General features: G+C 59.3%; 2 protein-coding genes across 2 annotated transcripts; both read left to right on the forward strand.

The window, feature by feature from the left end:
• The first annotated feature begins 478 nt into the window (after positions 1 to 478).
• LOC131558324 (collagen alpha-1(I) chain-like) lies at positions 479 to 4,779 on the forward strand. Its single transcript, XM_058805974.1, has 3 exons — positions 479 to 1,090; positions 3,014 to 4,645; positions 4,690 to 4,779. Exons 1-3 carry the CDS (start codon positions 479 to 481, stop codon positions 4,777 to 4,779), a joined length of 2,334 nt encoding a protein of 777 aa, XP_058661957.1.
• Positions 4,780 to 5,286: 507 nt separating this feature from the next.
• Positions 5,287 to 12,287, forward strand: TASOR2 (transcription activation suppressor family member 2). Its single transcript, XM_058805806.1, has 7 exons — positions 5,287 to 6,808; positions 7,854 to 7,979; positions 8,486 to 8,639; positions 9,347 to 9,452; positions 10,711 to 10,886; positions 11,156 to 11,273; positions 11,558 to 12,287. Exons 1-7 carry the CDS (start codon positions 5,345 to 5,347, stop codon positions 11,559 to 11,561), a joined length of 2,148 nt encoding a protein of 715 aa, XP_058661789.1. The 5' UTR covers positions 5,287 to 5,344; the 3' UTR covers positions 11,562 to 12,287.
• Positions 12,288 to 13,307: the final 1,020 nt, after the last annotated feature.

Raw genomic sequence — 13,307 nt, forward strand, 5'->3', positions numbered from 1 at the left:
AATTTCAGGAATGAATTCTCAGGGATGAGCTCCAGGAATGAATTTTAGGGATGAATTTTAGGGATGAATTTCTGGGATGAATTTCCGGGATGAATTTCCCAGGATGAACTCCAGGGATGAACTCCAGGGATGAATTCTCAGGGATGGATTCTCAGGGATGAATTCCCAAGGATGAACTCCAGGGATGAATTTCAGGGATGAACTCCAGGAATGAATTTTGGGGATGAATTTCAGGGATGAACTCCAGGAATGAATTTTGGGGATGAATTTCAGGGATGAACTCCAGGAATGAGTTTTAGGGATGAATTATCAGGGATGGATTTCCAGAGATAAATTTCAGGGATGCATTCCCAGGGATGAACTCCAGGGATGAATTTTAGGGATAAACTCCAGGGATGAATTGTCAGGGAGGAATTCTCAGGGACGGATTCCCAAGGATGAGCTCCATGGATGAATCCCCTGGAGCAGAACAGGGAGGATGAGGATGGTTCAGACTCTCTCTGCTTCCCTCGCCAGGCCCTGGGATCCCGATCTCCCCGACGATGTGGAGGGGATGAAGCTGATCCTGCACATGTGGGTGGCCCTGTTCTACAGGAAGCCCAGCAAGCTCCTGAGCAGCTCCAGGAAGGTGGTGGAGCACAGCAACCCCAGCAAATTCGTCTCCATCAGCAGCTCCGGCGGCTTCCTGGAGCTCAGCGACGACAGCCAGGACTGCTTTGGCTTCGAGACGTGCCCTGCAGACTCGGGCTGGGACCCTGACCAGACTCCCAGCAGCTCCCTGGACCCCGGCCCCCCGTGCCAGGGCGCCCCCCAGCCCCAGCGGAGCCCCGCGGGTTCCCGGACGGACACGGACGGAGCCGCTGGAGCCGTGGACAGCACCGTGTCCTCCTCCTCGGGGGAGCTGCCCTGCGGGGACGAGGAGGAGGAGGAGCAGGAGCCTTCCTCCACCAGCTGTCCCGAGAGCCTTTCCCTGCAGGAGGAGCATTCCAGGGAAACGCTGGGTGTGGAGCCCGAGGGCGTTCCCGAGGAGAGCGCCCGCGATGTCTCCAGTGTCACTGCGAGTGTCACCGATGCGAGTGGCACCAACGCGGTGAGTGCGGCCGGGGGGGCTCCAGGGAATGTTTGCTCTTAAAAGAACAGGAGTTTCCTCTTAAAAGATGTTTCTTTTAGAAGAGCAGGATTTTCTCCTTAAAGGAGCAGAATTTCCTCTTTAAAAGAGCAGGATTTTCCTCCTAAAAGAACAGGATTTGCCTCTTGGAAGAGCAGGAGTTTCCTCTTAAAAGAGCAGGATGTTCCTCTTAGAAGAGCAGGATTTTCCCTTTAAAGGAGCAGAATTTCCTCTTTAAAAGAGCAGAATTTTCCTCCTAAAAGAACAGAATGTTCCTCCTAAAAGAGCAGGATTTTCCTCCTGGAAGAGCAGGAGTTTCCTCTTAAAGGAGCAGAATTTCCTCTTTAAAAGAGCAGGAGTTTCCTCTTAGAAGAGCAAGGTGTTCCTTTTAGAGGAGCAGGATTTTCCTCCTAAAAGAACAGGATGTTCCTATTAGAGGAGCGGATTTTCCTCCTGGAAGAGCAGGAGTTTCCTCCTAAAGGAGCAGGATTTTCCTCTTAGAAGAGCAGGAATTTCCTCTTAAAGGAGCAGGATTTTCCTCTTCAAAAGAGCAGGATGTTCCTTTTAGAAGAGCCGGAGTTTCTCCTTAAAGGAGCAGAATTTCCTCTTAAAAGAACAGGATGTTCCTCTTAAAGAAGCAGGATTTTCCTCTTGGAAGAGCAGGAATTTCCTCTTAAAAGAGCAGGATTTTCCTCCTAAAAGAACAGGATATTCCACCTAAAAGAGCAAGGTGTTCCTTTTAGAGAAGCAGGAGTTTCCTCCTAAAAGAACAGGATGTTCCTCTTGGAGGAGCAGGAGTTTCCTCTTAAAGGAGCAGAATGTCCTCTTTAAAAGAGCAGGAGTTTCCTCTTAAAAGAGCGGGATGTTCATCCTAAAAGAGCAGGATGTTCCTCTTAGAAGAGCAGAATTTTTCCTTTAAAGGAGCAGAATTTCCTCTTTGAAAGAGCAGGATATTCCTCTTAGAGAAGCAGGATTTTGCTCTTAGAAGAGCAGGATTTTCCTCTGAAAGGAGCAGAATTTCCTCTTTAAAAGAACAGAATGTTCCTCCTAAAAGAGCAAGAATTTCCTCTTTAAAAGAGCAGAATTTTCCTCCTAAAAGAACAGGATTTACCTCTTAAAAGAACAGGATGTTCCTCCTAAAAGAGCAGGATTCTCCTCCTAAAAGACTGGATGTTCCTTTTAGAGGAGCAGCATTTCCCTCTTAGAAGAGCAGGATTTTCCCCTTAAAGGAGTAGAATTTTCCTCTTTAAAAGAGCAAGATTTTCCTCTTAAAATAACAGAATTTTCCTCTTAGAGCAGAATTTTCTTCTTAGAAGAGCAGGATTTTCCAGAGGAGTGGAGCAGCTGTGCTTGTGGGCAACCCAGGGAAGCAGGGATGCTCTCCAAAGGGGAGGAATCCCAGACTAAAGTAATTAAAGTGTCAAGCTCAGTGCCTGTTCCTGATTTAAATTTCGAGTTTGTGTCCTCAGCTGAGGGATCAGGGCAGCCCCAGCATCCCAGAGCAGAGTTCCAAATCCAGCACAGCCATTCCCACGTGGATTTGGAGAGCTGGGATTTGTTGGCTCAGGGGTTTTCCCCCACACAGGTGCCAGTGCAGTGCTTTGCATCACTTCCCTCATCCCTCCGGTGAGATCCATGAAAATTCCATTCTGGATAAAGCTTGAAATTCATTTTTACACTTTCTCCAGCCTGCACATGGTCAGGAGTGGAGGTTCTTGGGGTAAACATAAAATGTGGGGATCTGCTGAGGTATTTCCAAGCCTCAATTCTCGAACTTTGAAATTTGAACAGAGCGGCAGCTTCCGTAAGGCTGGAACTGTTTTCCATGAAGGAAAAAATATTCCAGTGGGGTTTTTTTCCTATGAGGAATGTTTATTTCTTGTTAACCTGTGGCTTGTGTTCCAGGAGGAGCCAGCCAAGGAGGAGCTGCCGGATGCCAGGATCTCCCCCAGCCCTCCCGAGGATCTCGGCTGTCCCTGCAAATCCCCGGATTCTCCGAGCACGGAAAACCCCGGGAGCCAAACCCCGAACTCCAGCACAGCTCCATGGACAGAGCCCCCCAGTGCACCTCAGGAGAACGGGGAGCAGGAAAAGCAGCAGGAAGAGCAGCGGGAGGCAGGCCCAGGGAGCGGCCCCGGCCCTCCCGAGGATGAGGAGGGAGCGGGAGGCTCCGGGCGTTCCCTGGAAGGTGGGGATGGCGCTGATCCGCAGCCTGCAGGTGATTCCCTGCCCTTGGAAGCAGCTCCTGGAAGTGCAGAGCCTGGGGGAGCCCCTGAGGAAGGGGAGCAATGCCAGGAGCCCTTGGAGCACTCAGAAAAGGAGGAGAGGGAGGAGGAGGAGGAGAAGAAGGAGAATGAGGAGTTGGAGGATGAAGGCTCCTTCACGGGCCCCGTGGGTTTGGTGCTGTCGGAGAGCAGCGATGCTGAGATGGAATGTGAGCAGAATCCAGGGAATTCGGCGTCTCCAGAGCAGTTTGGTGTTCCTGAGCAGGACCCCGTGCCCAGCCCCGCCTCCCTGGCACCCCCCTGCCCCGACAGATCCTCCCCAGCGCCCTCAGGTGGGGCTGGGGCTGTCCCTGGAGGATTTCCTGAGGAGGTGCCACCAAACCAGGGGCAGCTCCCGGATCCCTGGGACGCTCTGGGCACGCCGGGGTCGGAGCCAAACGGGGCTGGAGTGGCCGAGGTGGGGTCACCCCACAGTGAGAGCAGCGGGGAGCTGGCAGTGCCCCCTGTGCCCAGCCCTGTGCGCGGGGCACAGCCCGACAGCGTCACAGACAGCCCGGGGCCTGCTGGAGCCACGCCTGGCTCCGAGGGCACAGACCGGGATCCGGCGCCCTCTGGAGAGCCCTGGGAGCCGGCCCGGAGCCCGGGATCCCCCTGCAGGCCCGGAGTGAGCCTGGCCCTGTCCCCCGACACCAGCTCCGTGTGCCCGGCCTCTCCCAGTGCATCCACGGATCCGTGGGGTGCCCCAGAGCATCGGCCCATGGGGAGCCTCCAGTCACCGTCCCCGGGCAGCCCGGGGCAGCGGGGCGGGGGTGACGCCGACCCCAACCCCGATTCCCTGGGTGCTGACGAGTCAAACCAGGGTGGGAACGGGGTTTTGGTGGAGGAACGGCTGGGGAGCCCCTCTGGCAATGGCATGGTGGAGCTGGATGATCCCGTGGGGGCAGAAGATGGCCGGGACTCCCCCTTTGAGTGCACAGACATAGGAGATGAGTGCAGAGCTGAGGAGAGCAGGGATGTGTTCCCTGGGATGGAGAATTCCCCTGGGAGTGACACCACGAACACGGAGATGGCAGAGACCCCTCCCCACCATCACCTGCTGGAACCAGAGCCCTCCTCCTCCATCAGGGAGGCCATCTCAGCCATGCAGGAGCTCCCCAGGCAGCAGCAGAGCTTCCCAAACATCCAGGGGGACTCGGCTCCCGCTTCTCCTGCCGCCGGAGTCTCCAGTGCCGGTGTTTCCCCCGTGCCGGGCCGGCGGGAGTCGGTGCTGTGCCGCCTCTGGAAGCCGGGCCGGGAAGGAGGAGCCGTGCAGGTCAGCCTGGCTGCCTGGAGCCTGCACGGCTCCTTCCATCCCAGCTGTTCCCAAGAGCTGCTGGAGTCCCCAGCTCCCTGCTCACCTGTGGCAGCGTCAGCAGAACCAGGATCTGCTCCTCCTTCTCCGTGTGACCCATGGGACGATCCGGAGCCTGCGGAGCCGGGCTCACCCCTGCCTGAGGCGCTGCCTGGGATGCTCCCTCCCACTCCAGACAGTGCACGGTGGGCTGGGAGACACAGCAGCCATGGAAGCCCCAGGAACAGCCCCAGGAGCCATGGGAACCCCAGGAACCATGGGAGCCCCAGGAACAGCCCCTGGAACCATGGCAGCCCCAGGAGCTGTGGGAGCCTCAGGAACCATGGGAACCCCAGGAACCATGGGAGCCCCAGGAACAGCCCCCGGAGCCATGGCAGCCCCAAGAGCAGCCCTGGGAGCAGCCCCAGGAACCATGGGAGTCCCAGGAACCATGGCAGCCCCAGGAGCAGCCCCAGGAGCAGCCCCAGGATCCATGACAGCCCTGGGAGCTATGGGAGCCTCAGGAACCATGGGAGTCCCAGGAGCAGCCCCAGGATCCATGACAGCCCTGGGAGCAGCCCCAGGAGCTGTGGCAGCCTTGGGAACCATGGCAGCCCCAGGAGCTATGGTAGCCCCAGAAGCTGTGGTAGCCCTGGTAGCCCCAGGAACCATGGTAGCCCCATGAGCTGTGGCAGCCCCAGGAGCCATGGCAGCCCCACAAGTTGTGGTAGCCCCAGAAGCTGTCGTAGCCCTGGTAGCTCCAGGGGCCATGGTAGCCCCGGCAGCTATGGTAGCCCCAGGAGCTGTGGCAGCCCCCGGAGCTGTGGTAGCCCTGGTAGCCCCCGGAGCCTGGCAGGGGATGCTGGAGGGAGCCCCAGGGAGGAGGAGCCCTTCCTGCCCGAGGAGCCCTTCCTGCCCGAGGAGCTGGAAGGGGGCAGCATTGCCAGCCCTGCCCCTTTCCCAGCCCGGGAGTGTCCCCTGTGCCAGCCCTGGGATGAGTGTGAGCATCACCCCGAGGGATCCCAGGGGTTCCCTGATCCCGACTGTGCTGGCACTGAGGTGGGACAGGGGGAAATTCCCGCCTCTCCCATCCCGTGGGACGAGCCCAGGGATCCCTCTGGAGAACACCCAGAGTTCAGTGATGCCGAGGATATTTTGGATGTGCTCCCAAGGGAAGAGCAGCTGCCAAGCCAAGACACCCACGAGGGCTTGGCCTTTGAGGATCCATTGGAGAATTCCTTTGGTGACTCAGACCAGGAATATTTGGAGGGGAATTCTCGCTCCCCTCTTCCGAGCAGGAGCTCCTGCATCGTGAGATCCGTGGATGCTGCAGGAGCAAGGACTACCTGGGACAGCTCCTCCAGGAGCTCCGAGCCCACGGAGGAGCCCGGGGAGGGCTGGCACTGGGACATTCCCAGGGATTCTGGGGGCGTCGTGGTCACCAGGCAGTGCCAGGACAGGGTGGCACATTTGCAGCTGCCCCGGAGGCGCAGCCGCCGAGCCCGCGAGTCCCACCTGGCCCGGTCTCTGCTGGGGACGTGGCGGGGCCTGCAGGAAATCACCCAGCACACTTTGGACATGGAGTGCCTCCGCTTCCACTATAAGCTAAAAGAAATCCTAAGGGACGGCAAACCGCCCTTTTCTACCTCCAGAAGCCTCTTCCCGACGGCCTTCCCTCCCCGCGTGCCGCTGTCCCCGCGCAGCAGGAGCCCCCTGCGGGTGACAATCCCGCCCTCGGACGGGTGGCCCCGCTCCCGCAGGGACCCTCGGGCCTCCAGGAGGGGCCGTGCCCGGGCGCGGAGCCGGGAGCGCGGGGCCGCGCTGCGCCTGGCCCGGCTGCGGCACCGGCGCGGCCCGGAGCCCCGCGGGGACGGGGACGGGAACGGGGACGTGGCCGGCATCCTGCGGGAGTTCTCCGAGTTCCAGAGGCTGCTGCTGGCCGGGAGCGCCGCCCGGGGGCAGGGGGAGCCCGGGGGCGCCCGGCCGGGGCTGGCCCGGCCCCGCAGGCCGGCGGAGCTCCGGGGAATGGTGGCGGAGCTGTGCGGGGCCCTGCGCTGCCACCTGCGCCGCGTGGCCGCCGGCCGGCAGCCCGGGATGTTCTACCTGCTGGAGAGCGGCCAGGAGCCCTTCTTCGACAGGGCCAAGGTGGGAGCTGCTCGGGGAGCGGGGTGGGTCGGGGTGGGTTGGGGTGGATGTGGGTCAATCAGGATGGATTGGGATGGATGAGGAGGGATTGGGATGGATCAGGATAGATTGGGGTGGATTGGGATGTATGGAGATGGATTGGGGTAGATTGGGATGGATGGGGATGGATTGGAATGGATCAGGAGGGATGGGGTGGATCAGGAGGGATGGGGTGGATGGAATGGATTGGGATGGATGGAATGGATTGGGATGGATGGAATGGATTGGGATGGATGGAATGGATTGGGATGGATGGATGGAATGGATCAGGATGGATGGAATGGATTGGGATGGATGGATGGAATGGATTGGGATGGATGGAATGGATTGGGATGGATCAGGATGGATGGAATGGATTGGGATGGATGGAATGGATCAGGATGGATGGAATGGATTGGGATGGATGGAATGGATCGGAATGGATCAGGATGGATGGAATGGATCAGGATGGATCAGGATGGATGGAATGGATCGGGATGGATGGAATGGATCAGGATGGATGGAATGGATCAGGATGGGCAGCTCCAGGACAGAGCTGAGGGTGGCAGGAGCAGGGAAGCCTGGGCAGCCTGACAGGGATGGTTTGGGCGCCAGGAGCCACCTTGGCTCCCAGTGCCAGGAGTTGCAATCACAGGCACAGGAGCCTTGGGATTGAGTCACTGCAGAATCATGGAATGCTTTGGGTGGGAAGGGACCTCAAAGATCATCCGACCTCCCACCATCCCACGGTGCACTGCCTGGCCTTGGGCACTGCAGGGATCAGGGGCAGCCCCGGCTGCTCTGGCAATGCCAGCCCAGGCAGGAATTCCTTCCCAATATCCCACCTAAATCTGCTCTGGTTTAGTCTGAAGTCCCACCACCCCCCAGCACTGCCAAGGCCCCCATGTCCCCAAGTGCCCCATCCCTGTGCCTTTCCCATCCCTGCAGGGCTGGGGGCTCCCATTCCCCCCTGTCCCCGTGTCCCCAGGGGAACGCTCCCCACCAGGCTGCCCTGTGTGTGTTGCAGGCCCTGCTGGAGGCACGGGGCTTTGTGAGCACGGAGCCCCTGAGCTTCTGCAGCGCCCGGCGCGGGGACAGCGAGCGGCTGCTGGTCATCGTCAGGAACCAGGACATCGCCTCCCACATCCACACGGTGAGCCTGGAGCCCTGCTCCTCCTCAGCACGGGGATTCCATCCCAGCATTCAGTAAAAACTGGGAGCGGCCCAGCTCAGAGCAGTGGGGCTGGGTTTCCCTGGTCCAGCCTCACCCTGGCTCAGGGAATGTTTGATCTGCATCCAGCTGGGTTGGGATGTGGGGACAGGAATGGTGGGATGGGATGGGGTGGGATGGGGTGGGGTGGGATGGGGTGGGGTGGGATGGGATGGGATGGGATGGGGTGGGATGGGGTGGGATGGGATGGGATGGGATGGGATGGGATGGGATGGGATGGGATGGGATGGGATGGGATGGGATGGGATGGGATGGGATGGGATGGGGTGGGATGGGATGGGATAGGATGGGGTGGGGTGGGATGGGATGGGGTGGGATGGGATGGGCTCACTGGGCTGGGCTATGCTGGGATGGGATGGGCTGGACTGGACAGGGTTCTCTGGGCTCCCTGGGCTGGAGCTGTTCCCAAATCCCCGTTCCTGGAGCAGGTGCCGTGCCTGCTGGAGCTGAAGCGCTGTCCCAGCGTGGTGTTTGCCGGCGTGGACGAGCCTGAGGAGGTGACAGGTGACACATTCCAGGAGCTCTTCCAGGCCGGAGGGTTCGTGGTGTCCGACGAGGAGCTGCTGGAAAGGGTGACCCTGGGTGAGTCCCACTGACACATCCCAAACCTTCCCCTTGCTTCTGGTTCCAGGGGGGATTCCTGCCCTCCCTCTGACTCCATCCCTCTCTCTGGGATGGAGTGCCCAGCTCAGGGGTCCCAAAACATCCTAGGCCAGGGCAGGGCTGTCCCATGGATTTCTGGTGCCAGGACAGGTCCCTGGCTGTCCCAGGATGTTTGTTTGGCCTGGAGACTCATGGAATGCTTTAGGTTGGAAGAGACCTTAAGGATTATCCAATTCCATGACAGGGACACTCCCACTGTCCCAGGCTGCTCCAGCCTGGCCTTGGGCACTGCAGGGATCAGGGGCAGCCCCAGCTGCTGTGGCAATGCCAGCCCAGGCAGGAATTCCTTCCCAGTATCCAGTGGGAAAAGGAGGAGAACTTGCTGCTGCCTTCAGCTCCTTAGTGGGAAGGGGCAGAGAAAACAGAGCCACCTCTCCTGGGAGATGCTCTGTGAGGTGACAGGGACAAGCTGCACTTGTCCTTTAGGATCAGGGAAAAATTCACCCCAGGGCATGATCCCAACTCCCCATCCTGTGCAGTTTGGGTCTCCATCCTTGCAGGGACTCACAGCTTCCCTGGACAAAGCCCTGAGCACCCCCAGGTGGCCCCATTGGAGCAGGGCTGGGCCCAGAGACCCCCAGGCCCCCCCCTTACCCCAGCCACGCTGAGCTCTGGTGTCCCCTCAGGCCAGCTGAAGGAGGTGGTGAAGCTGCTGGAGAAGCTGAACAGGAGCGGGAGGTGGAGGTGGCTCCTGCACCACAGGGAGAGCAAGCAGCTCAGAGGAGACCTCAGGTAACGGCTCTGCCTGAGAAATGGGGATTTCTGGGATGGAGCAGCAGGGCCTGGGACCTGGAGAGCGTCAGATGGCCTGGAACGTTGTCCTGGATGTGATCCTGGAGGAGGCAGAGCTCTGGCAGCTCTCCTGCTCCCTGCTGGGCCTCCGTAAGGCTCCTCCCTGGCAGAGGCGCCCTCAGGGAGTGCTGCAGGCTCCTGGGGAGGCACAGATTCCCTTGAGGGGCTGCACATGCCCAAAACTCCCACAGCACATCCCCAGAACTCCCACAGCACATCCCCAGAACTCCCACAGCACATCCCCAAAACTCCCACAGCACATCCCCAGAACTCCCAAAGCACAACCCCAGAACTCCCACAGCACATCCCCAAAACTCCCACAGCACATCCCCAGAACTCCCACAGCACATCCCCAGAACTCCCACAGCACATCCCCAGAACTCCCACAGCACATCCCCAAAACTCCCAAAGCACAACCCCAAAACTCCCAAAGCACAACCCCAAAACTCCCAAAGCACAACCCCAAAACTCCCACAGCAAACCTCTCTCCCTTCCCCCAGCCCATCCCAGCTCCTGGCACACCCCTGGGGCTCAGGGCACCTTCCTGGGCTTTGCCCCCTCTGCTCCTTTCCCTGCCCCATCAGTCACAGCTGGGACTGGGGAGGGATGGGGGTGCAGAGAAGGAATTGCCGCTCCATTTGCCACCAGGAATGGTTGAAGATGGAGCTGCTCTGGCCTGGGTTCATCCATGGATGGGTGAAGTGAGAAAACTCCTGGGTTGGGATGAAGCCAGTTCAGCAGGGAAAGCTGGGAAAACCAAGGGATTCATCCCCAGGAGAGCCAGGCTCCATCATCACCACCTCTCCAACATCCCCTCTTCCTTCTCCTCCCAGCTTTGTATCCTGAGCCTGGTTCCAGGCTCTGGAACACCCCTGGGACAGTGGCACTCACAGTGGCACCCCCCTGTCCTGCCCTTGTGCCCCCAGGCCCGTGGGTGAGTGAGAGCAGCCTTGGCTTTCCAAACCCTGCTCCAGCAGCAGCAAAACCCCCCTGACCCACCACAGCTCCCAGCAACCCCAGAGCAGCCCCTGAGACAAAAATGAACCAAGCCCAGGCCAAACCAGCACAGGCAGCCCTGGGGCAGGGGGGAATGTTCCACTTTGGATTCAGAAATCACCCGTGGGGCTGGAAAATCCACCTGGAAAAGCAAATCCCACCCTGCCTGCTCGCTCCCTGAGCCGTGCCCCTCTCTCAGCAGGGCCGATGGCAGTGCCCAGAGGAAGCAGCAGCTGCTGAGGTGGTGCCAGGGGGCAGAGCTGCTGGAGCTGCTGCCCTTCCACGGCTGCGACTCGGCGGCCGAGCCCCGGCGCGCCCAGTGCCTGCTGGGGCTGCAGGCGCAGCACGTCCGCGCCCGCTTCGCCGTGTTCCTCACAGGTGAGGATCCCAGCCCTGCGCCCTGAAAGGGCCTGGAGAGGGGTGGGGGGGATAAAAAACCCCTGTTCTGCTGCTGTGGGAATTGCTGCTTGCAGGTGTGGGTGCTGAAAGGGAATTTGGGATTTTTTGGCTGTTTTTGGAGCCGTGGGTGGCTGAGGGTGTTGGCAGAGCAGCAGAGCGGCCACGGTGGGGTTTAGGGATATTCCCCGCAGGTTTAGGAACAAACTCCTCTGTTGGAATTAACGGAGCTGCTGCTCCTCCCCTTGCAGAAAACCCCAGCAGCAGCTGCAGGGAGATGCTGGAAAGCAAAGGAATTCTGGTGGCTGACATCTCCACCTTCCTCGGGACGGTGCAGAAAGTGGCTGCTCCCTTCAGAAGAAGCTACTGGTAAGAGGGGAAAGCTTGGGATTGATCCCAAAAAGCTGGGAACAGCTCAGGGCTGGCTGTGGGGTGGCCAGCAGGGAGCTGGGATCCAGCAGCAGGGCAGGGACCATCCCAAAGTGCTGGGTGTGGGATCTGCCAGTCAGCACCGATTCCTGCAGCTGGATCCAGCAGAGCCACACCTGGAAAACGGGAAAAGCTCCAGGCCTGGCCCTGGGGAGGCTCTGCAGGAGGCTGGCACTGCCCAGAGGGTGCCAGGCACTGACCTGGGCCACGTCTCTGTGTTGCAGGTGACAAAGTGAAGCCACCAAGACACGGCTCCTCCCCAGGCCCTGTGGCACCAGTTTGGGCACCCCGGTCCTGTGGGGGACATCCCCACCATCCAACCCAGTGGATCCCCACCATCCCAATGGATCCCCACCATCCCAGTGGATCCCCACCATCCCAGTGGATCCCCACCCTCCATCCCAGTGGATCCCATCCATCCCAGTGGATCCCCACCACTCATCCCATGAATCCCAGTGGATCCCCACCATCCATCCCAGCAGCTGCTGGGGGTGGGGGAAAGTCGGGTTTAGCTCTGTACATAAATCTTATTTAAAGGTGGAAATGCAAACCCTCAGGGGATTCATTCCCTGCCATCCAGTCTCACATAGGAAAGTTCTTTTTAAACGGTACAGGTAAATTATTGGAGTGGTTTGAAGTCTTTTCTTGCAGCTGCCATTGGAGCAGGCAAATGAATTTCCCGAAGTGTACTTGAAGATGAGGAATGAGAACAAATCCCTTTTCCACGTGGTCGTTGCTGTTCAGGCCCACACTACATTTCAGCTCAGCCCTGCTGCCTCCTGGTACCAGTTCCCTGCTGGGACTCGTGGAATCCCAGCACAGGAACCCCTGTAAATAGTGGGAAGCAGGAACAGAATAAGCTCTTTTATTTATGGGGGAAAGGAGCAGCCCAGCCCCGTTCCCACCCGGCTCCGCGGGGCAGGGGCGTTCCTCAGCTCGTTTTTAAATCAGGACTGCGAGGTCACTCTGTACAGGATGACTTTGTAAAGAGTTTGATTAATAAAACCTCCAAAATCACAAATGGCACACAGCTCTGCTTTCTGGAGAGGGGATCCTGCTCAGCATCCAGCTCAGCATCCAGCCTTTCCCAGCAGGGACAGGGAGGGCAGGGGATTTGCCAGCTGGGACAGAGGTGGGGAAGCAGCCAGGAGTGAGCAAGACCATGATGGGCTCCTGGATGATGGATCCCAGCGTGCTTCCCTGCAGGATGGATGGAGTGACCAGAGGAATGAGCAGGTTACAGCAGGTAGGGATAATGGGATTATTTCTTTTCCGCCTGGTTTATGGGCATGGCACAGAGGGAGCTTCCCCACCCCACTCCCAGCAGCCGAGGGTGGGAAGGGTTCCTGCAAGTGGCACCTCAGGATTGTTCCTGCCAGTGGCACCTCAGCAATTGCACCTGCCCGTGGCACCTCAGGATTGTTCCTGCCAGGGGCACCTGGGGAATTGCTGCTGCCAGTGGCACCTCAGGATTGTTGTGCCAGTGGCAGCTGGGGAGGAGGAAGTGCCAGAAGCCCGGTCTGGGAGGAAGGGGAGGGGAAGCCCCAGGCGGGCTCGGCTCAGCTTTGGGACCGCGATAGGATCAAACCCCAGTTCCTGTGTGGGAACCCTGCCAGGGGAAGCCCGTGCCACCCTGGAGAGCTGCTCTGAGGCTGTCCCTCAGTTCTCCTGGCACTTGGCGTGGCTGTGCCAGCCAGGGAATGGGGAAGGATGGCTCGGGATCGAACAGCTCCTGTTGAGGATGGAGAGCAGCCCAACAGGGATTATTGCTGCCATTTCCAGCTGTGGCACTGGGTGGCTGCAGGAGCCACACCTGCCCCACCAAACACAGCCAGAGCAGCACAAGCTGGAAAGAACCACGGACCCAGGGAATGCCTTCCTGCAGGAAACGCTCCCATGAACCAGGAAATGCTCCCGTGGAACCAGGGAATGCTCCCGTGGAACCAGGGAATGCCTTCCTGCAGGAAACACTCC

This window comes from Ammospiza caudacuta, chromosome 5 (assembly GCF_027887145.1).
Source record: "Ammospiza caudacuta isolate bAmmCau1 chromosome 5, bAmmCau1.pri, whole genome shotgun sequence".
In the NCBI taxonomy this organism is placed as follows: Eukaryota; Metazoa; Chordata; class Aves; order Passeriformes; family Passerellidae; genus Ammospiza; species Ammospiza caudacuta.